General features: G+C 44.4%; 1 protein-coding gene across 1 annotated transcript in view; it reads left to right on the forward strand.

Moving 5' to 3' along the window:
- The first annotated feature begins 8,519 nt into the window (after nt 1-8,519).
- PTCHD1 (patched domain containing 1) overlaps nt 8,520-23,764 on the forward strand; it is a 49,768-nt gene continuing 34,523 nt past the window's right edge. Inside the window, exon 1 of the mRNA XM_072956445.1 lies at nt 8,520-9,070. Within this exon, the coding sequence (XP_072812546.1) occupies nt 8,720-9,070 (351 nt within the window). The 5' untranslated portion in view covers nt 8,520-8,719. The remainder of the gene's footprint in view (nt 9,071-23,764) is intronic.

Here is a 23,764-nt window from a genome sequence, read left to right on the forward strand (position 1 = left end):
GCTCCATGTGTAGCATGTGCAAGGTGCCTTGGACTCATCAAGCCCAATAATAGGTATGGTTGTTTGGAAGCACTTTACATTCATTACTATATTTTACACCCGAAAATCTCCTTACCTGGGAGACATCATCATCATCCTTATTATTCTGATTTTTATTAATAGCAGTCTGAAGTATAATGATGAGACAGAGCTAGATGGAGGACCATATGCGCTGATAGCTAGCCAAACTACTTTAGTTTCTGCTGCTTGGTGGACCACAGGAGGTAATGGCATTCACCTGAGGCTAAACCTTTCAACTCACAGTAGAACAGACTTTTTCACATCTAGAATAATCCCTTTTACAATATTCAGAAGATGCCTGAAGGTGGAAGCAAAGCAGCCCTAGAAATGCCAAGTCTTGTGCTTTGTCTGAAAAAGGAATCTTTGATTTTTTTTTCTTCTCTCACTTAGCTTCTCCCAGGAGCCCCTTCTTGATGTAACTTTTCTACAATTCTAATATTTGTGAATATGTATTCAGATTTTACTATTAATTAATTCACCAACATAACGCCACTCACTAGAAGGAAGTGATCAGCCATGGGGAACAGAATGCCTTGTAGCTCTGTCATTTTTTAAAGTCAAAGCAAGAAGTACACAGTTCTAATAACAGAAGGGATGAAGTGCTTTGTTCTTAGGTTATGCTCTGGAGTACAATTTTTAAAGGGATTAAATATATAAACATCAAAGAAAGACTGCCCTGAAGCTAAGAGTTGTATCAGGAAACCCTCTGCTTTCTTATGCCCCCTATGTTCATACATAAGACAACGGATCTACTGATTATAATGGTATCTGTTCATTTTACACAGTAAAGTAAAGGAAGAGAATTAAAGAATCTTTCTCTTTGCAGTATAATGACTACTGGCTAACCACTAAAAAATGGAAGAATTTCAACAGGCATAAGGTCAGAGTCTATTTGGTTGCTTTTTCTGCTATGTATTTTAGAACCACTTGACAGTTTTCCATTTTAACATTTTGAGGGATTTTTCTTGGTAGAATCCAGACAAGGACTGCAGAAGTTTTGCCATCTGCAAAAAGAGTGGGTTGGATTAGATCAGCAAACACTTTGGGTTCCATAACAATATTTTTGTTGGGCCACAGAACTCCTCTAAGGAACACCAACATCAGAAATGAATCCAAACACTAAAAAATTGATTAATGGATAGATCATGATATTGCCACTTTACAACACTATTAAATGAATAGCAAATATGGAAATAGCACTAAATTGTTTATAATATTCATGGCATATTATGTTATCTGATTAAGATGCTTTTGACATTTTTTGGTATCTAGTCAAGGCATTTTAGAAAAGGAATCAAGTAATTTTTTGCTTAAAATAATGACTGAACAGAAAAACATGGATTTTGATATCAGATAGACCTGGATTCTATTTATACTTCCATTACAGTGTAACCATGCACAAGACAGTTAATCTCCTTAATCTTCAATCTCCTCTCTTTAAAATGGGTTTGACAATACTTATAGCCCACAGAGTGATTTTGCAAATTACATAGGCTAAGATACGTGAAAATGCCTAGGGCTAAACTTAGCACATAAAACACATTAAAATGTTCTTTTCCCCCATTTTCTATCATTTGTGTGAGTTTTCAGCACAATCACTTTTAAAATTCAAGAGATTATATTGTAGAATGAGCTCTAACATCTTCCTTTAAATCCCTTCCCCCAATACAAACACATTATAAAGGCATAAAATTACTGGGCACAATTTTAAATGTAACCATATTGGATTTAGTGGTCCACCAGTTTAAATTTATTTCCATTTTAATTGGCCTAGCTTAGAAAAAAAAAAGATCAACTCCCTGACTGTATTAGTTTTTAGCTCTAAAAATTTCCTATAATCAATTTAGAAGTGATGGGGACTGGAAGGGGAAGGAGTAGCTAGGTTTAAATGGATCTGTCCCTGGTGCTGAAAGTGAGTAAAGTGCCTAAATTCTCCTTATTTAGATACTGTGGAAGGAAAGCTAGCTTAACTTAATGAAAAACCTGAGTTGCACTTAGCTTGAGAAAGTGGCATTCCTCAGAAATTCTCAGAATTAGGAAGTGATCATCTTCTTTGACTAAGCTCAAAACTTTAGGACCATCCCTAGGGAAAAGAGATGGGGACCTCTAACAACCCAGTCCAGTGATCAAAAGTCTATCAAAAACTGATATATCATATTTACATATCATCAACATGTAGATATCTATAACATTAGATCACAAAGAAACTAAAAACAGCAAGATGCTAACCCTAGGCTAAAGGTATTCAAAGACCAGAGACCAACCAAATACCATCTATGCCTTTTTGCACCCCTACATCATTGTAACCTCTCCTCTGAACGTTTCCCTTACTCTGGTTCATACTTTAATACTCAGTATATTTAGTCAACTCCATTAGACTAAAAATTTCTTCAGAACAGAGAATTCCTCGCTCAGTTTTCCCTAGTTGTTGACTACAGTAGAAACTTGCTCACTGAAATAATTCAAATAAACTTGCTCAATCAAGTTAAATTAATCAATGTTGGTTTGGCAGTCAGAAAGCTTATTAGATATGTGAGCTAGGATTTTAAGAGAGCCATGAAGGATGGAAGGATTTTGAAAGATGGAAAGAAGGTAAAGCCATGTTTTCTGCTTTTTAGGAGGAAAAAAAGCAAAGCAAACATTTGGACCTGGCCACCTCAACCAACTGGTGACGTGGTGAAACCAGACACCCAGATAGCATGTTCCAAAATGTTTCTCCCTGAATCGATGCATGAAATATCCCTTTCTTAACCCTAAGTCTCATGATTATTCAGGAAAATGATTTTGCATGACTTTTTTCCTTATGTCATGAATGATTATTTTTCTGAAAGACTAATGAAGATATTGAGAGCCTACTGAGTTGGCAGAATATCCTGAAAGATTCAGATACCCAATTAGCACACTTTTGAAAGGGGATCATCTACACACAGCAGTGTGCCTCTTTATCTTAAGCAACCTATTAGGACTTTCCACACATGTGTTCTCTCTTCAACTGCAAGTTTAAGCTATCTTCAGAAGTCTTCCTTTGTGTAAACTTTCTGTGAATACAGTGTTGCTCTGCATAAAACAGCTTTTTGATCAAAACAGGGATGAGTCCCAGTAGATAGTTCATTGAGGCATCGCCACTTAAAACACTGAAGTTTGCCAGGGTATCTTCCCCATTCTGAAAGGAAAATCCTTGTTATACTTTTCCCTTCCCTGCATGTGTTTCCATTCTCCAAGAAATGTTACCTAGATGGCATTTTTTAGGGTGGCATAAGCGCCTACTACTTAGAAATATATCAGGGTTATTGAGATTAGGATAACATGAAGTGATGATAAACACACTATACTAAGTACCACCCTAAATTGCAGCCACCCAAATATCCTCTAGCATGATCCTACTATGCACAGTGATTTCACAGTTGACATACAACAGTTTAGAGTTAAGATATATGCATGAAAATGTCTTGTTTCTCAGGAAGAAAATGGTGGTTTGATTATTGAAAGTTAATGCTTGATGTACTTGCTAGACCACAGAAGACTCTTGTTTCTAACCTCTTCAAACCAAATAAGCTTTCTTTTGGGACCATACTCCCTCTACACCATGTTCAATCCCTCCAGCATCTCTGAGTAATACTGAGCCAAGAGACTGATTCCAAATGTAACAGATGATAGAAATTCCCCCCAAATGGGAATATTTCATTTATTTGACCAAGAAATTTAATCCCCATGAAGGAATGCCCTTGTCCCTTCTAATTTAACAATAATTAGAAAGGCATCTGTTAGGAGCTGTCCACTTAAAATGTAGTGATGGATATTTGGCCCTAAGAAAATAAAGATGTAGTCAGAGATTTATCTACAGGATGTTCATCTCAGTCATATTTATAACAATAAAAATTTTAAAAACCTAAATGTCCAGCAATATGGGATAAGTTAAATAAATTAAGGTTAAGCCATATAGTGGAATTCTATGCAGCCATTAAAATGTTTTACAGCAATAATAATTGACATGAGAAAATGCTCATAATCTATCTAATGGAGAAAATGGTTACCAAACAGAACGTTTATTATGCCCCTCAATTTCAGAAAAAGAAAGCTTATCAACATTGTATATGCACTACCAAAGCCCTCCTGCTAAAGACCACCAGGAACATGGCAGTAATTGAACAAGCTAGGTTTATTTTTCATTGTAGACAAGAAGAACATGCACCACAGAGAACTGAGGGGTGTCTCAAAAAGGTGTTAGGAAGGACTTATCACAGGACTTGGCTCATGTTAATAATTTTAAGTAAGATTTAACGTGGTGGGGCTTGCTCTGGTTTAAATGCTGTTGGGAAACAGGCATAGTTTTATGATTGGGTGTCTAACTAAATCTTTATCTAGAGGGAGAGAAGACTAGACCAAGTCTAAAGTTGTAATTTGTTTTCTAAGACACCATAATATTCACTCATATTAGCCAAGGTAGGAACATGTTTGGTCATTTTGTCATTTGGACAGGGTTCCTGTTTTGTCTGGGTTCAGACATGATTATGGGGTGCTCCTAGTTTTGTCCGAATTTATCAGAGTTACAGAATGACCTTATCTGCCATTAGTGTTTTGGGGAATGGTTTTTGCTCAATGGGAGAACACCAAAGCTTAGTTGTGAGTTCCAGGGCAGGTCCTAGCAGCGCCAGGTCCCAGCTGATTATACCAGGCCAGCTTCGCGTGGTAGGGACTGACTTTCCTTTTCACACACACAATTCAGTCAGAGAAGACTAGAATTGTAACAAATATCATTTACTAGGTGTTGTTATTCCAGGCAATGTTTTAAGTGCCTTACATCTTTTAACCTATTTAATCTTCACAGCAATTATATGGAGTAAGTACAATTAATATTCCCACTTTCCAGAAGAGAAAAGTGTGGCATACAGAGGTTAAGTTACTCAAAGTAAGTAGTAGAGCAAGGATTCTACTTAGTGGCTATAGACCAATAGTTTTTACCTCTAAATTATACTGTCTGTGTGTACAATAAATTATCAACAGAGGTTACCTTTGAAAGGTGGTGGAAGTACAGGGACACAGGTGTCTTTTTGTTTCCTTCTTTTTCTTGTTCTTATTTTCTAAATTTTCTACAATTAATATGAATTAATTTTTAATCAGAAAAAGAAATGATTTACGAATGTATTTATGGAAGCTCTGTACCCAAAGTCACTGTCCTAAATGCAAACCCAAGTCTTTGGTGGTGTCAATGCTCCCCTGAACTTCTGAATCAAAAGAGAAGAAAAAATCAAATCAGGAGGAGGCAACGCCCTCTGCGCGTGCGAGCGCGCGCTCGCTCCCTCTCTCGCTCTCGCTCTCTCGTTCTCCTTCACTCCAACTCAATTTAGACAATACTAACTGGATTTCCCGCATTAAAAAGTGGCAGGGAGACCCCTTCTCAGGCCATTCCGAGTCTCTGAATTAAAGTCGGTAGGGTGGAAGTTCCCCCAAATATACATGAGGACAATTAGGGATAGGCTTGGGAACACTAGAAGCAAAAGCCTCGGTCTCAAAGGAAAGGCCCTTTGCTTGTGGGAGAACGACACTCCCACCGGCCAGTAGAGCACTCTGGGTTTGCCCCTCTCTAAGACTCAGCCCAGGCACTGAGATAGGGCACACGTGCTCTTCAGCCTGCGTGAGGGCTTACACCAAAAAGGCAGAAAATTCTAGGGACGATAGCGAACCAAGGTTAGGAGGGAACCATTTGGAGGGACAAAGACTTCAGAATGAAAAAAGCTTCGCCGAAACGTTAAAGGCTCCCAAGCAGACGTGTCGGCTTACTTCTGTCGCTGCGCTGGCATCAGGGCACACGAAACATCTCTGCTCCCCGCACAGCCGACGACTTTGGGCCTCCTGAGAGATGCCCACCCACCAGCTGCCTCCGGCTCAGTCGCAAAGAACTGGGCTCGCAGAAATTTCACTGCCACCGCGTTCCCCTTCCTCCCCCGGCCCTTTCCTTCTTTGCGTCTGCCCCGGCCAAGAGCCACGCAAAGCATCTACCCTGCCATTTAGCACCTCGGCTGCGCAGTGGTGGGTGGTTTCCCAAAGCGTGTGCCCTCGCAGCCACTCGCGCTAGCGTTGCCGCTTGCAGGGGCACAAGTCAATGAGGCTTTTCCCTCCGCGATCATCGTGAATCAGCAAAGCGCTGCAGAACAGCGGCGTCTCTGCGAGCAGAAATTAAGATGATGGGGGAAGGGCACAAGTGGAGTGTTGCAGGGGAATTTCTAGCCTCTCCCAATGTGTCCCTCCCAGGAATGGGAATTCTGAGCGGGGAAGAGGGGCGGTATGTCAATGTCGCTGGAAGCTGCTGGTGAACCAGAGGGTGCCTTTAGAAACAGCGGTGTGGGGAATAGGGAGGGTGAGCAGAGAAACTGGACCACAGTACGGATGGGTAGAAGGACCTAGGGAGCGCAGGCAGAGCTGAGCGGTTGCGCCCCCGGGGTGAGCAGCGCAGCAGTTGCAGGTGTTGCTGAGGGAATATAGGATGGAGGGTCTGGTGTGGGGGAAAGGAGACGAGGAACCAAAAAAGGAGGATTTCCCGGCCCACGACTTCCTGTTTCTAATGTGTAAGTTCCCAAGTTCAGTTTGAGAAGTGGAGGGCCGCTTGGCACTGGGAATCTGGGATGGGAACGTTAGGGAAATACCTCCCTTAGTCGCGTTCTCCCACCGGTTTCCCTCTCCCTCTTCCCTCTCCTCTTTCCCTCCCTTCCTCCTCCTCCCCCTATCCCGTCTTCCTTCAGCTTTGATTAATATGCATGCCCTTGCTCAGTAGTGCGGGCCACACTCCAGGGACCGCGCCTCCAGTCACAGCCGCCTCTCGCTTGACCCTTGGCACTAAGAGGCCAAGCAGGAGCGACCGGAGGCGTGGGACGGGAAGGCCGAGCGCTCAGAGCTCAAAGCCTGGGGACCCCTCGCCGCGCCCCGGTCCCCACCCCCCTGGCCGGACAGAGCGCCTTAGTGGCCCAGACTCCGAGATTCCGCTCGGTCTGCGTTGCAATGGATGGACCCCGGGGCTTGGAGCGCGCAACGAACCGCGCTAAATTGTACCTGTGCGTGGCCGTTCCCGCCGCCGCCGCAGGTCTATCCCGGGCCCGAAGCCGGCGCCCGCCTTCTCGGGGAATTCTCTGGAGGGAGAGTGCGAGGGGAACCACAGTGGATGCCTGCTAGCTCGCTGCTGGCGCGCAGAAGCACACGCCCAACTTTGCCGAGCCGTCGGCGCCCCCCGGGTTCCCCCGCGCCCCCTGCGGCTCAGCACTCTCGGAGACCAGTATCTCTCCAGGTCTGAGATAAGGTGTCACCCACTCCCACACTCGCTCATTTGAGGAGGAGAGGTCGGGGTGGAGGAGAGAAGGGGAGTAACGCTACCGACTCCCTGACCAGCTGTTCACAAACACTCTGTGCCCATAGGGGCGCCCGCTCCAGCCCCGCCGCTCCAGGTCCCCCAGACCCGCCAGTGACGACAGAGGAGGGGGGGAGGAGGAGGAGGAGGCGGAGGCGGCGACGGCGGCGGCAGTGCGGAGAGGCGGGAGTCCGGGAGCTTCAGAGCCCTGGTGACCGGCGGCTCCACCGACTGACCATCATTATCAGCACTTTTATTACTGGGGGACGGGGTGGGGAAATTGAGGGGCGCGCCGCAGAACTGTCCAACCCACTCTGGAGCGACCCTAAATGAAAACGGGAAGAAAGATTCTCCACAGGCGCCGTTCAAGTGGACGTGCCCCAGACGCACACCCGGACTCTGTGGTCCCGCGGAAGCTGCAGTGTTGGGAATATTTTAAATGGCTCTTACTTGAGAGGAGGCGTGATTTCCACGTTCGAGCGTCTTCGCTCCCCACCCCCTCTCCGCACCAGCCAGTGCGCGCCACCACCTGAGCCTGGCGAGAGCCAGGGCGCACGCAATCTTCAGCCTCCTCCTTTCCGCCTCTGGGGGGATTCGGCTCTGAGCCGGTCCGCCCGACGCCCCCCGGGAAAACTCTTTACTTTTTGTTTGGAAAATCGGGGCCATTTCTTTATTCATCTCTGGGTCTCCCCGGAGGAGGACAGAGGCGGGGAGGGGAGGGAGGGGAGGGGAGGGCGTGCGCGGCGGGCCGGGCCGGGGGAGGGGGAGAGCAGGGAGGGGAGGGGAGGGGACTGGGTGTAGCCTGGAATTCTCCGTCCTCGTGTTCCTAGGCTGGCGCGCAGAGTCTCCCCACGATTGCGCCGCCGCCGCTCCCCGCGCCACCCCGTCGCTGGCCTCGGGGGTCGGGTGAGTGGGGTCATGACGCGCCGCGGGGGCTGCCCCGGGCCCCTCCCGCGCTGAGCCGGGACGCTGCCCCGCCGCGCGGAGCCCCTCGGGCTGGGAGGCAGCAGAGGGTGGGGAGGGAGCACGGGGTAGGGCGGGGTGGGGGCGGCGCGTTGGCCGCCAAGCTGGGGGGCTCTCCGGGCCAGCGCGGCCGCGGGCAGGAGGGCGTGTCTCCGGCCCGAGGGGACCCTCCCGAGGCGCGGCGCGGGACTCCCCGATGGTGGTGCCGCGGCTCCGGGAGAGCACCGGGTCTCGCCTCCGCCGCCGCCGCCGCCGCCGCCGCCGCGGGCGCCGCCGCCGCCGCCGCCGCCGCCGCCGCCGCCCGAGCCCGCGCCGAGCGTGCGCCTCGCCCTCCTCCCGCGCCCGCTCTGCTCTAGGATGCTGCGGCAGGTTCTGCACAGGGGCTTGAGGACGTGTTTCTCCCGGCTCGGCCACTTCATTGCCAGTCACCCTGTCTTCTTCGCCTCGGCGCCGGTGCTCATCTCCATCCTGCTCGGCGCCAGCTTCAGCCGCTACCAGGTCGAGGAGAGCGTGGAGCACCTGCTGGCGCCCCAGCACAGCCTGGCCAAGATCGAGCGCAACCTCGTCAACAGCCTCTTCCCGGTCAACCGCTCCAAGCACCGGCTCTACTCGGACCTGCAGACCCCTGGGCGCTACGGCCGGGTCATCGTCACCTCCTTTCAGAAAGCCAACATGCTGGACCAGCATCACACCGACCTGATCTTAAAGGTGAGAGGGGGGCGGGCGCAGGCAGCCTCTGCCGGCGCCGCTGCCGCGGTCGGGCTGGCTGTGCGCGGGGGTCCGGGCAGAGAGCGCCACCTCTCCTAGCCCAGGCGGCTGCCGCAGGGACTCCCCTGCACTGCGCGCCCCTCAGAGGCCGCCCAGAGCCTCCCAGCCTCCTGGGCGGGGAGCGTCCGGGTGCGGGCCCGGCCCTGCCCTCGCCGCCGTCGCCCGCCACCCCGGCAGCCGCTGCAACAGTTGGGGCGGCGGCGGCCACGGCGCTTTGGTCGGTGCGCTTGTTTTGGATGCACTGGCCTTGGGGGCAGGGAGGCTTTGGGGTAACTGGGCCAGAAGGAGCCGAACTAGAGAAGACATTCTAGAAAGTCCTGCTACTTGAAAACAAAATACTATACTGGGGGAATTCAGAGACCCCCCTCTCTCCTGTCCTCAGTTTTTCTCCCTTTCCTCCGGCCCCGGAGTGTTTTGGGAAAGGCTGCTAGGAGGGGCTGTGAGGCGGCAGAGGTATGTGAAGCGGGATGGTGAAGAAAATGCCTCCCACCCACTAGCAAGAAGTGCGGTACTGGCGAGAACCGGGGCTGCCCTGCTGCCCTCTTCCCCCAGCGAGGTAGCCATCTCGGTCTTCTAGGGTGGAAAGTGATGTGTGTAATTCGCATATGTTTCCTCTTTCACAGTAGCTCCTCTCCTCCGAAATGCAAAAACTTCTTTGGGAAATGAGGGATTCGACTGATCTAGTTTTATTTGGGTGCATTTGGGCGTGAGGGTGAGGGGCAGAGACAGAAAGATGAGGACAGAAGCCAGTCTGTGTGGCCCTGAGGAGAGCACGCGAAACCGAGCAGCTGGTTAGAGGGTGACAGTGGCAGAAACAGGTTGTGCCGTCAGCCCGAGGTGGGAAACTGATGTAAAAAGTGAGGTTCATGGTGATAACTTTCAAGAAGTTCCTAAGAAAAGCAGAGGAGTGAGGGCTAGAGATGGGAAAGTGGAGACCTTCAGAGAAAAGCAAAAATAGGGGAGAATGTTCCATCCAAGTCCTGGTAGGGATTATGGGTCTTGTTTACTTAAGGTTCTCCTCTGGGGAGGGCAGACAGGAACCAGTCCCAGCTGCAGCCCTGGGGCGGAGGGATGGAAGGTGCTGGTTTTGGGTGAGTCTCTGGTCCAGATCTGGAGGCTGGTTAGATTTCTAGTCTACTTATTCCACGGGGAGTCAGCCAGTGAACCTGGGAAATGCTTTCCTTCTTTTTTCCTCTACAGGTAACCCTTGATCCCTAGAGACAAGCCAATTTTCCTCTATTATTTTCTTCCCTTTATTTGTTGACATGTTATCAATCAGCAATTAGTAATAAGTAGAATCTGACTAGGGACTTAGTGGAATTAGGACCTTCCCACGTTGGGTGGCAGGTGATATTTTTAATGGCACACACATTATCACCATACTCATCACAGAACCTTCATAACATTAATCCCAAGCTGTTTGTTTTTCTCATGATTAGACTTCCAACACTGGAGTGGTTTTTTTCCCCAATACTTTAAGTAACGTATTTTGACACACAGATAAATACTGCTCCAGATACTTTCCCAAGAAAACATGTAGTAGTTTCATCATAGGCTTAAGAAAACTATAATTTAGCCAGTCCTGACAGTTAGAAAGCTGTCCCATCTTCTGATAGATGATCTACTAAATGATGTTTTTTGTATTTTTTTTTTTGAGGTGATTGTTCCCACTGGCTTTTTCTTTCCGCCCTAACAAACCATCACGCCACTGTGACGGGCAGCCACCAGTTATATTCACTCTCAAGGTTAATGAGACATCAACAGGCACATCAGATCTCTTTTCAACTAGATTGTTTCTCTCCTATTTGATTTTGATCTGTTCAGGACAGAAAACCGTATCAGAAGAGAAAGTTGGGTCAGGAGGGAAAGGGAGGCTGGCTTTGCCTCTGGATCTAAAGGGCAAGTTTAAAGGACGGCGGTCTTGTCAGTGAATTGTTTTAAGAAATGGGATGTTTTTTCATGTTCTAGGTATCTAGGGAAAACCACAATCAAGTGGAAGAGTGGTCAGAACTCATTTATAGCTGATGGCTCTCTGGTGAAATGAATTCATAGCACTTACGAAAACCCAGATTTATGAAACTGAGGGAATTGCCTTCAATTTTATATATCCATTTTTTTTTCTTATATCCAACCCGTATATTTGTTAGGTTTGGAGCCGAGGGGACAGAAAAAACAATGGACCCTCGGTAGTCATGGTAATGTAAAGTGTGCAACACGCACTTATCTTTTTTCTTTTTCCTATTAGAGACATGAAAAGATTTGTCCTTTACAAAAGGTGTTAGGAGTGAGAGAGTCACTGTTTCTGCCCTTACTAGTGTTATTCTGATACTCTGTTGCTGGCATCAAGGACAGCCCTGACAGTTGACATTGTACACGATACCAACCAGCCCCTGCCTATTTTATAACATCACATTTGAAGGAAAGTGGACAAAGCATAACCAGGGTCTGAGGCTTCACTATGAAACTGAAGGAAGTAACTTGCAGGGCTGTGTCATTTACTCCTCAGAGTGCTCGGGGGTGGTACCTCTTCAAAGAAGGAGATCTTCTTAGGATTTCAGTCCAACTACTTTCTTATCAAAAACAGACTGGGAAGGGATGATGACAAAAAATGAAAATCCAGGTTGATTTTTGAAAAGTATAATTGAGGGTATCACAGAAAAAATAATCCATGTTCGAAAATCCAGCTGATCTGCTTTGCAGGCGCTTCCTCAAATTTATACAAGTGACATGATTGCAGAGGTGCTCTGACCTCGGCAGTGTAGAATCTGACCACCATCTATGAGAGGGGTGACTCTCCCTAGCAATGGTTTTCCTCTGAAGGCTGCAGGGCAAGGATGTAATTTGGAGTGGAAGTGGGTGGGACCTGATGGTGCTGGTAAGGGATCAACCACTAATTTCTGAACCCCTTTAAAAACATGTTGATCTTTAAAAGTCTTCATTTCCCTAGAAGATTAAATTTAGCTCATTATTCTATTTTAACAGAAAATCCATGATGTTCATCTTGCAGCAAATTTTAGAGTTAGTACCTCATGAGATTTTATAGATATGTTTCTTCTGGATCACCTAAAATGAAGTGTAAGCAGGTCTTAGTTGAGAATTGATCTGGCTGTGGCAGAGACAATACTTGATTTATTCCAGAATCATCTGTGTAGAGTGAAGAGCCAGTTTAGCCCAGTGCTTATAATAACGATATCACCTTTATAACAGCTTCTAAGTTATAAACATGTACAGTGTGTTTAAATATAGTGAACACCTCAGGGTAGGCAGGAAAAGTGGTATTATTCCATTTTACAGATGTAAAAAGTGTTCCTTAGAAATTAACTGACTTGTCCATAGAAGAAAGACAAAGAGAACCAGGACTGGGACCTAGGGTTTTAACGCCCAGCCCAGTGCTCTTTTCACTCTCCTTTACTGCCTCCCATGTGATAAACTACCTGAATGATTTAAAATGTACATTTTTGTTATCTAAATGAAGTCTGTTTGATCAAAGTCTCATCCCACCCTATACCACTGTTCTAAAAGTTGCATCTGGATCATAAGGAGATTCTCTTGACGGATGCTGCCTGATCTCAATGGAAATCCACATATAGAAATTCTACATGCCCAAAGTAAACCATAAGCTATTTGGAATTAGCAATATACAAAGACAAAATATTTTACTGGAAAAGTCTCTGGATGATTGAATGCAGCAATTTTCTTTTTGAGTGCTGTTCATGGTCGGGTCCAGGTGGATTCAACTCCAGTGCCTCACACAGTCCCTGGCACCTAGTAGACCCTCAGTAAATATCTGTCCAATGGACTGTCTGCCCTAGTTTACTCAGACATTTATGTGATGGGCAAAGAAAATTCCACAGAAACTACTATGAAACATATTTTCAAAATAACATTTTTATGTTTACAATTTTCAGGCAGTTTCTAGGCTTTTCTTTTTCCAAGATAGCATTCTTCCTTCCTTGATCATCTGTGTAGTCATATCAAAACTCCAATTTTGAAACTGGGTAGAGGCATCTCCTCTGCACAACATCCTCTTCTTCAGAGGAACCACATAGGATATTTTATTCCAAAGCAAGGGAAGGACACATCCTCACTACACAGACATTCTTACTCTTACTTACTTGGGGAATCTCACTTTGTTCAAATGTTGAGTTTCTATTTATTTAAACTTTTTATGTTTAAGTATATGAAGGAGAACTAAGTTGCAAAATGAGATTAATAGAATTTAACTTGGAACTATTTAATTCAAGCATTCCACGAAGGGCAGCATAAGTGCTAGCTCAGGGTCACAGAGACTTGGTAGCTGGATCAAGATCCCGGTTTTTCCAAATACTGTCTCAGCAATTTCAGTCATTACAGGAATTGCCATCATTTCTTTCTCTACAGTCTAAGGATGGGCAAATTCCAGCCTATTTTTGAGCTTAGGAGTTTTTACATTTTTAAAAGACTGTAACAAAACAAAACAAAAACAAAGATGAATATGAGACAGAGATGGCCTGTGACTCTCAAAGCCTAAAGTATTTACTCTTTGGTCCTTTACATAAAGAAGTGCCTATACAGTCTTCCAAAACTCCCTTCCAGGAGCAATTTCAGGAAGTTAATGCTGTTTAATAACCAGTGGTTCTCAACCAGGGGCAACTCTGCCCTGCAGGGGACATTCAGCAATGGTTGGAGAAACTTTAAATTGTCACAACTGAGGGTGGGTGGCTACTGGCATCTAGTGGGTGGAGGTCATGGATGCTGTTCAACATCCTATGCGTGCAGGACAGCCCTGCACAACAAAGAATTATCTGGCCCCAAATCCTGCTTGAAGGGGTTCTTTGTTTCTTTTGTTCGGATTTTTTTCATCTGCACTGATTACGTAAAATGTAAAAATGCCAAAGAGAAGTTCACATCCAAAAATCTTCTAGAACTTCGACAGGGGTCAAATACTATGACTTCTGAGGAGATGCTTGGTTGAACAATCAGACAAAGACAAGATTTTCCTGCGTAATCTTCCCCAAGATGCAGTCATCTTGTTCTCCTATAGCTCTGTCCTTTATGGTCTAAATCCCACCATAGAGGAACCCAAGAAACTGAAAACAGTCTAACTGCTTCAGTAGCAAGGCTGCTGAATTGATGCTGGCCTTGAGACTTGTCAGAGCGCCCGTTATTGGCAGGCCTGACCCTCAATCCGTAGCAGTCACCCACTAGGCTGGGCTTTTCCTGACAGGATTTAAGACCCCACTGTATGCAGTGAGCTGCCGAGGAGGCAGGAGGCAGGAGGCAGTGCTTTGTTGCCTAGTCCAGCTGCTTTGCTTTCCTGAGCATAAAATGACAAAAGAAGAACTTCCATCCAAGAAACGGGATCAAAGACCCTTGGGTTTGGAAGGCACCTTAAAGATCATCTCCACAGACACTGGGATATGCTCTTAGCATCTCAGGGTGCTTTGTCTGGTGACAGGTGCTACAATGACTTGGGTAGCCCAGTCCTTACTATGAGTTATCCAGGTGGTAGGTACTCTTAGAAATGATTGAGGCCAGGCCTAAAAGAGCAGCATTCGTGCATCCGGTGGACAAGCCAACTGCCTTTTGCACTTTATTTTTGCACTAAGAGAAAAGTAAGGAGAGTGAGATGGCTTTTCATTCCCCTGGCATTTCATAGGAACAGCTTCCAGATAATCCAAGTACAATATCATTCTAAGGTTGTCTGATTTCTAACACATTTCATTTGTGTGACTAGCATCCTCAAATGCCCACTGTGTATTGTGTCATTTAGACTTCGGGAACAATCTTTTACTCCCCCATGTAGATAAGCATTTGGGACAAACTTTGGGTAAACTGCTAATTTAAACTGAAATTTAAGGAGGGGCCAAGATGACGGAATAGAAGGATGCTCGTAGCTCACCCTCTCCCACAAATACACCAAAACTCACATCCACGGACCCACCCAGCCAACCAGAGCACCTGCTGAACTCCAACAGAACATCACCCTCTTCAAAAGATAAACTGAAATTTAAATATAAAGCTGTAGTGTGAGAGGAAGTGCACCTTTTTAATGACTCAGTATCTTGATAGATGCCATGTTAGAGTTAGAGAAGGATGATGTTTTTTAATGAACAGGAAGACTGAACCTCTCAGGATGCACCCGACTTAGAAACCTCATACAAACAGCTGAGCACCAAACTGGTGACTTCTTAGGATAATTAAGAGAAGGAGAAGGAAGCTAAAAGAAGTTACTTGTTTCCTGCCTGAGAGGTTGCAGCATCCCTTGGCACAAGAGCCAGGGGATCTGATCAGCTTTGACTTTGTGTTATCTGCCATCTGGTACCTGACTTTGGGGCTCAGTGTGAGCCCCAAGGGATACCTGAGATGGGCTTGAAGCAGGCCTTTGCAGTCACCTGCTTGGTAGCACATCACAGCAAGCAGGCCTGTCTGCAGCACTGCCTGTGCTGCCGCCACATGCCCGGAAGGCCACAGAACTTCCGAGGAATCCTGCCAGACTGATTTAATGACCAGCAGGGGAGGTGAGTAATCTCTAACCTTTAAAAGACCAAAAAAAAAAAAAAAAGGAAATCAACACCAGTTGTTATTTCATATGGGAAGCCTTGAATAATATGTCGTTCCTGCAACTTCAGAATTCAAATTTTGAACAAAAGAAGGCAATGGGGGAATAGGGAAGCTATTTTTATCTTCATGCTCTCTAAGAAAATCCTCTCGAGAATATTGTGTCTGGTGTTTTGAAAGATCCCCATCTTCCACTTTAGGTTTAACTCATGGGCTTCAAGTATAGCCAAGATGAGGATGGAATACAAGCAGTTACCTTGGGAGGTGATATCCGAAAACACTGGTAAGGAAGTAAGGACGTGAAACAGGGAGTAGCAGGAAGCCAGTCATGGGAGTGTTCTCAAGCAAGTGTCCACCCAGGGCTCAGTCTCACTGGGGAACTCAGGGAGACACTGGAGAACACGTATCACCCACGTTATCCCAACTGTGGGTGAAGGAGCCGGCTATTCATTCCCCAGCTCTCCAGCCATCATTAATTAATTGATCAGGCTACATCCTAGAACATTATATAAATCTCGAGCAATTCCAGATGCCGTATGTGTCCCTATAATCAGAACTGCTTTTGTTGTTGTTTTATAAAAGCCAGAAGCAAAGAGCAGCAGGTGTTTGCAGTAAGTAGCCTGACAAGTAGAGGTGAGTGTGAACTGAGAGAATATGGGTGGGACCCTGGGAGCATCTGCACTAAGGTCTTACTTCCATCTAGAGATATTTATCTAAGAGCTTGGGGCCCACATTGCTAAAGGATGTTTGTCTCTTCACGCAGCAAGATGGCCATCATCACCTTGGCAAGAATGGTCTACATTCAGTTATTCTTGAATTTGATAAGTAACTTCCATTTTCAGTTTTGCCACTGGATGGTGGTAAAGATGATTCCAAATAGGGCCTGGACACTACACGGACCTGGGGTTTTATACGCTAAACCCCTACATTTGAGTGGCCTGTGTCCAGCCCCTCTTCCCTTTATGAATACAGGCCCTCATTTCACAGCCCCATCTTCATACATCTACTTGTATTTTCTCCCCCCTAGAAATGCACTCATTCCTTCCTTTGAGGTCAGACTCACATGTCTCCTACTTTATAAGACCTTCCCAAACTCATGGCTCCCTTCCTCCCTTAAATCTATCTGGCTTATCTGGCTTTCAGTTGTATCCACATTCTTAATGCTTAACTCCACACTATTATATAATTTGTTGTCTTGTCACTTGATAGTTTTTCTTAAGCAAGATCATAAGCTCTTCAAGGGCAGAAACAATGTCTTATATTCCCATATCTCTCCTAGAAACTAGTATAATGTGGAGTGTACAGCAGGTGCTTAATATATTGTTGCTGGTTGATGTCTTGTAGGATGGAGAGTGTTCTCTCCCTTCCCTGTTGATTTATTTTGGTCAAATATAATTTTGCCGGGTAGCGTGACCATGTGATTTCTTTAGATCTGTCATCATTTCTTATCCTTGACAAATTTTGGTTTCAAACTTGATGATAAGCAATAAGCATCCATTCTGCTTCAGGATCTGCTGACATTTACTTAATAGGAGGAGAAACTCTTAGAAAAACAAACACCTGATCACCTCCTTTGGTTCAAGTACAGTTTGGAAAGATGTGAACTTGATCTCAGTCTCCAGTGGTCCATTCCCATTTGGGAGGGCAGAGCAATCTGCAGTTCCCAGCAAGCACCCTCAAAGTCAGTTCTCTACTACGTCCTTATTTGCATGACGTAAAGTCTCAAAACATTGGTCAAATGATTACTTAAATGTAAACATGAAACACATTTTTAAAAAGTCAAGGACAAGTGGTTTTCCTAGATGTAGCATCAATGTTCAAGAGATCACCATTCTGATGTTACTCAGCTTCGCTCTTCTTAAGAGCCCAGGATAACAGACTTGTTCTAAGACGTGAACTTTAAAAATGATACTGGTACAAAATCAGTGTATCTCTGGTGAATTTAATGGAAACACGAGAGCTGCTAATTTCTTAGCATTAAAGGTGATATTCCTTTGCCCATTCTTCCATGGGCTCAATGAATTTGTCAAATGCCATGCTTTTGTCAATTCCTTCTAATTGTCTCAAGAAAAACTGTATTTCTGCTATAGAACTATCATAAGTGCTCAGAAAAAATCTTTGTGATATTCTACCTTAATTTTGTGATGTTTGCATTGTTGCCTTTTGTTTTGATTCTGGTTTGGGTATGGCATGTAGGCAAGTAGTCATACTGAGTAAAGACTGATTGCTCTTGGACTCTTTAATGTGCCCACACAACACTTGGGCATCTTGTAAAAGCACAGATTCTGATTCAGCTGGGGTGGGACCTGCAATTCTGAATTTTGAACAAGCTGCCAGGTGAGGTGTATGCTGCCAGTCAGTGGAGCACACTTTTGACTAGCAAGGCTCAAGTTTAGCTTTTGTGAACAGAACACTGGACTTGAAGTCAGTAAAGCCAAGATCAAATCCCAGTTCTCCTAAGGAGGTGACTTTGGGTAAGTCGCCTAACCTCCCTGAGAAGCAAGTTCCTATTTGACTGGATGTAACAGCATCCCCCACATCCACCCGCAGTAAGGGTGCAGTGAGATAAGGTATGTGAAGGCACTGTGTAACCATATCCTTCTGGAAGGTGTGTTATCATTATTGCCATTTGCTTTGAAAGTGACTATTATTTCCTCATATGTGCGAGCTCTTTCAGACCCATTATTGCCTGTTGAGTAAATACACGTAGGCATTTTTAAATTTTGATCCAAGAGGCAATAATGGGTGCTCAATCTACATTCTCAATACTCAGATTGGCAATTTGTTGGTCTTTAATGACTCCATCTCAGTCATTACAGACGATTGGATTCATCGTACGCTGAGCATACAGCTCCTAACTTCTTAGCCAGGCAGAGCTGTCAGCGGCGATGGGCAGATTGCATTCCGCTCATCAAGGTGGTTTCTCAGGGCTCAGAACCTCATCTTCATGCTCGACAGGGCTCTGCACACAAAGGAAGCATTCACTTCTTGTGCAGAAGTGTCTTTGGAATTAAAAGCTCTGGGAGGCTGTGGGCTCCTGTTTCAAAGTTCTCATCACCCCTCCTCACAATGTGGCAGGCCAGAAAGGGATTCTCCAGCAATTTAGGTGAAAAAGGTGATAACCCTTCTCTCTCACTGAATTTACATAACTCCAGTGTTTCCCAGAGAAATCTTGCCAACATAAGTATATCTGCAAGCACTTCAAAGGGAAGAGTGGGTCAGAACTGCTGGAGATCATGAGAACCACGCAAAGTGATAATTGTAAAGCCCTTTGAAGCCGTGAAATGTCAAATTTTGCTGACTAGGGGTTTTAATCATGTAGGTCAGTGCATTTCCCCCACCTTCCCTTTTCTAAAATTTCTTTTCATAGGGTTATAAAAGAAATCTATAATTATTTAGGATCAAAATCAAATCCACCAAAGAAGATTTTTCTGCCTCCCTAGTTCTCTATGCCTAAACTCTTCAAACAAAACTAACCTCAGTTTAAGTGAAGATTAGCAATTCTTCTCAAATCTGAATATGCTTTCGAATTCCCTGGGAATTTTATTAATGTTCAATTCTGATTCAATAGGTCTGGGATAGCCGACCTGAGCTTCTGCATTTCTAACAAGCTCCCAGGGCTGCTGCTGCTGCTGGAAAAGTTATTTGTTCAGCCATTAATTTTGAATGATGCTGTCATAGTGACTGTGCAAAGGGTGCTACCTAAGTCTGAACCTTTCAAATTCACATTTAAGGCCAGCATACTGGACAGAGGGCCATGCCCCTGCTGCCTGTCTCCAGGTGCTGGATTCTAAGAGAAAGGGGCTGAGTAGAAGAAAGTACACTCTGAGATGAGGGGGGAGAGAGATAGCCCCCCGCTCCACACACACCCACTGTGGCTGTTGTTGCTACCGTCACTACGTGATTGCCAAAGCTTCCTTTCTTCCAAAGGCTTCTCACACAGGGTCACCTGCCATTTGCCTTTGCAGAAACATTCTTTACATCGGACCAGAAGGCACAGCAGGTACACATAGGAGCTACATGTTGTGTTTCTGAGACAAGGACACAGCTCTGTGGTTGCCAGAGGTGAGGTGTCCATGCAGAGGGCCCTGGCAGCTCATGTTCAGTTTCAACTACTGACTGACATCAGTGCTGTTAGAGAGAGGTGCAGTAGACCTGGAGTCAAGTTCACTGAGTACTTGTTTTGGCATAGTGGAATTAGCATTGTTTCAGAGCCCCAAAGTTCTGTGTTTGAGGCTGTGAACCATTAATGCGCCCGTGACCAAGTCATTTAACCTCTGTGCGGTTTTAATTTCCTCACCCATAAAATGGGATCAGCAATATCATCATCAAGGTGTTGGAAGATAAAAGGAGATAATGTGTGTGAACAAATTTTATAAAGCATAGCCTGCTAAAGCCACTCATATCTCACAGTATCTGCACTGAACACACACATGTTCGTCGGGGGCAAGAGAACAAGCTCCTGGGGATTCCCAGGGGAGAAGACTAAACACGTTGGTCACCCAGATGTCACATTTCACATCACCATCTCCTTTTATAAATAGTGCCTGTACAGTCAGTGACCACCTTTTACTAACCAGACGCTTTGCTGACATGGCTTTATGCTCCAAGAAGATGTAATATTACATCAGTCTATATTTTTACTTTGAATTATCCAAGGAGAATTTTAAAATAGCATAGCCATTGTCTACACTTGTAAAGCCTTAGACTTGCACTGTCCAATTCAGAAGCCACTAGCTACATGTGGCTATTTGATGTAAGTTTAAATTAATTAAAATAAGAAATTTGTTGCCTCACTGTTCAAGTGCTTAATAGCCACATGTGCCTGTAATGAGCAGAACAGATAACATTTTCATCACCAGAAAAGTTCTATTCTACAGTGCTGCTTTTTACAAATAACTGATACATCATATAGCTTAACTAATAAGCAGTGGAATCAAGATTCAAACACAAATCTAGCTTCTAAAGTATCATTTAAAAAGTAACTACACCACACTGCCTCCATGAAATACAGAAACAGATGATTAAGGCATGGCCCCCAGTGCCTGATGGCCTTGAAGTAGTATTTCAGTCAGTAACAGAGTAAGGGGGAATTTTCCGTTTCAGCTTCGACATGTAAAGAGCTTGGAAGCTGTCACTCCCATCCTTACAACATGTAAAACCTAGACAAACAGAAAATCGATGGCTTTTCTTGGACACATCAGAGAACTGAGGTCACAGGGCAAACTAAAATCCCCAAATCTGCAGACACACACACATCCATAGAGACACAGATACAGTCTGCCTACCTGGAGCAGAAGTCTCTGGCAGAAACACTTAAATGGTAATTTTGACAAACTGCTGGAAGCTTAGTGTGGAGTAACAGGAGACTGAGATACTCCTGGGGGCTGCAGTCATTGTCTTTGTAGGCAGATGGATGGGAGAGCTCATACTTTCTTAAGTTTCCCCTCCAGAAACCCTATCAGATTCCCAAGGTGAAGATGCCACGTCCACAAGCCCTGGAGAGGAGGAAGAGCAGCCCTCCTGAAACCCACCCAGTCTTCTCTGTAACACAGGGCTACCCTCCAGGGAAGGGGACTTGGCCAGAACACAATTTTGAAACTTTATCCTGGGCTCCTCCTTCCCACAGAGACCTCCTTGAGCTGTTCTGTCTCACAGAAGTTGGGGGTGAGTAATCGACAGGTGTCAGGACTTCAACGAAATAAATTAGGAGTGCTACGGCCAGGGAAGGGAGTAGGAGGCAGGGGAAGAAAACTACACCACTGGAGAAGCATTTGTGAAGGGCACAGGCCCACTTGAAAACTGAGATTTCTTCAGAACATTATGTAGCATTTCCCCTCCCTACACCTTACCACATCATAATAACAACAGTGGATTACAGTTGAAGAGCTGCAAGAGACAGAGTCTCGGGAAGAGTACTTAGGGAAGTCAAAGTTAAGAGGAGAGACAAAAACAATGACAATAAAGATATTCAAAGCTTCTGGCACTTATAGCCACAATAAACATTATATACATCCAAGCTCTTAGATTAACATAAGCCCTTACTATGAAAACCTATTTACCTCAGTTCCCATAGACTGATGCAACATGTCCAGCTTTGGCAAAAAAAATTACAAGGCATGCAAAAAAGAAAAAAATAAGTCTGAAGAGACAAAGTATCAGAATCATCCTCAGATATGACACAGATGTTAGCATTATTAGACAAGAAATGTAAAATCACTGAAATAACTATGATTAATATGTTATGGGTTTTAATGGAAAAAGTAGATAACATCAAGAACAGATAATGTACGTGGAGAGAGGGAAACTCTCAGGATAAATCAAAAGGAAAAGCTAGAAATCAAAACTGTAGCAGAAATTTTCTCAAACAACTGAGAGAATTCATTGCCTGCAGACCTACTCTGCGAGAAATTCTCTTCAGAAGGAAAATTATATAGCTCAAAAACTCAGATTGACATAAAGAAGAGTGTTAGAGAAGGAATAAATGAAGGTAAAATAAAATCTTCCTTATTTTTAATAGAGCTAAAAGGTAACTGTTTAAAGCAATAATAGTAATAATATATTGAGTGACTATAACATATGGATAAATGGAATGAAATGTCAGCCATGTCACCAGGAACAGGAGAGAAGAATTAGGAATACTCCGTTATAACTGTACTACACATGAAGCATTACAGTATTATTTGAAGGTGATTTAGATTAGGTATAAATATATATTGTAGGTGCTAGGGCAGCCACTGAAATTTTTTTGAAATATGTATAATTGATATACCAAGAGAGGAGATAAAATTGAATAATAAAAATTCTCAAAACCAGACAAGACAGAAAACGAAGGGAAAAAAAGCAACAAAGAACAACTGCAACAAATAGAGAACAGTTACAACTATGGTAGATATTAATCCAACCATATCAATAATTATTTTAAACATAAATGATATAAATATACCAATTAAAAGGCAGTGACTATCAGAGTGGATCAAGAGAGTATAAGACCCAACTCCACGTTGCCTACAAGAAACCCACTTTAAATATGAAGACTCAGGTTAAAAATAAAGGGATAGAGGAAGATGTAACATGCTACCACAAATCAAAAGAAAGCTAGAGTAATTGTATTAATTTCAGATATGGCTAACTTCAGGACAAGGAAAATTAGCGGGGATAAAAAGGGGCATTACATAATGATAAAGGGATCAATTGTCCAAGGAGACATAACAGTCCTAAACATGTATACACCTAACAAACAGAGCATTAAAATAACATGAGGCAAGAACTGATAGAAATGAAAGGAGAAGTAGACAAACACACTACCATAGTTGGAGATTTCAACATTCCTCTGTTAGTAACTGGGAGAGCAAGCAGGCAGAAAATCAGTAAGGACATAGATGACTTGGACAGAAGTAAGGAGGAGGATGTCTCATACTTTGGGGAGAGACATACCTAAGTTTTATAAGGATTGCTCTTATAGAAATATGGACGCTAAGTTGGAGAGGCAAGATATTGGAGAGGGAGAGATCCCCTTCTCCACCCAGGAAACTGATACAAGTTTGTAAGCAAGAGGCTTTGAGTAGCATAGCTGTAGAAGGAGAAAAACGGGGCTAGATTAGACCACCATTTTCCGAAATGTGTTTTAGTAAAATTTTCTTTGATGCTACAAAAAAACTGGGTTCTGTGACCAAACAACTTTGGGAAACAATGTATGTGGTGTCCCCATATCAGATCCCTATATTGAAGGCATATTAGCATACCAAAGACTTCTAAAAGTTCCTCTGTAAAGAAATCTATTTAACTCTGTCCAGTCCAGCATTTCTCAAATTTATTTGATCATGGATAATTTTTACTTTTTTGGTGACCCCTATTAACATCCCAGGGAACTAATGTGCTTCAGAATCCACACTGAAAATACTATCCCCAAAATCAAGAGATGGAATCAATAGGACTTGAGGGTCATTGGATCTGTGAGTAAACAAAGGGAGAAGAGTGATACCGGCTTAGGTTCCCACCTGGGTATGTAGAAGGAAGAGGAGGATGTTAACCATAACAGGAATGAGGTGGAAGAACAAATTTGGAGGAAAGATTCAGCTGTTGGATATATGC

This window comes from Vicugna pacos, chromosome X, assembly GCF_048564905.1.
Source record: "Vicugna pacos chromosome X, VicPac4, whole genome shotgun sequence".
NCBI lineage: Eukaryota > Metazoa > Chordata > Mammalia > Artiodactyla > Camelidae > Vicugna > Vicugna pacos.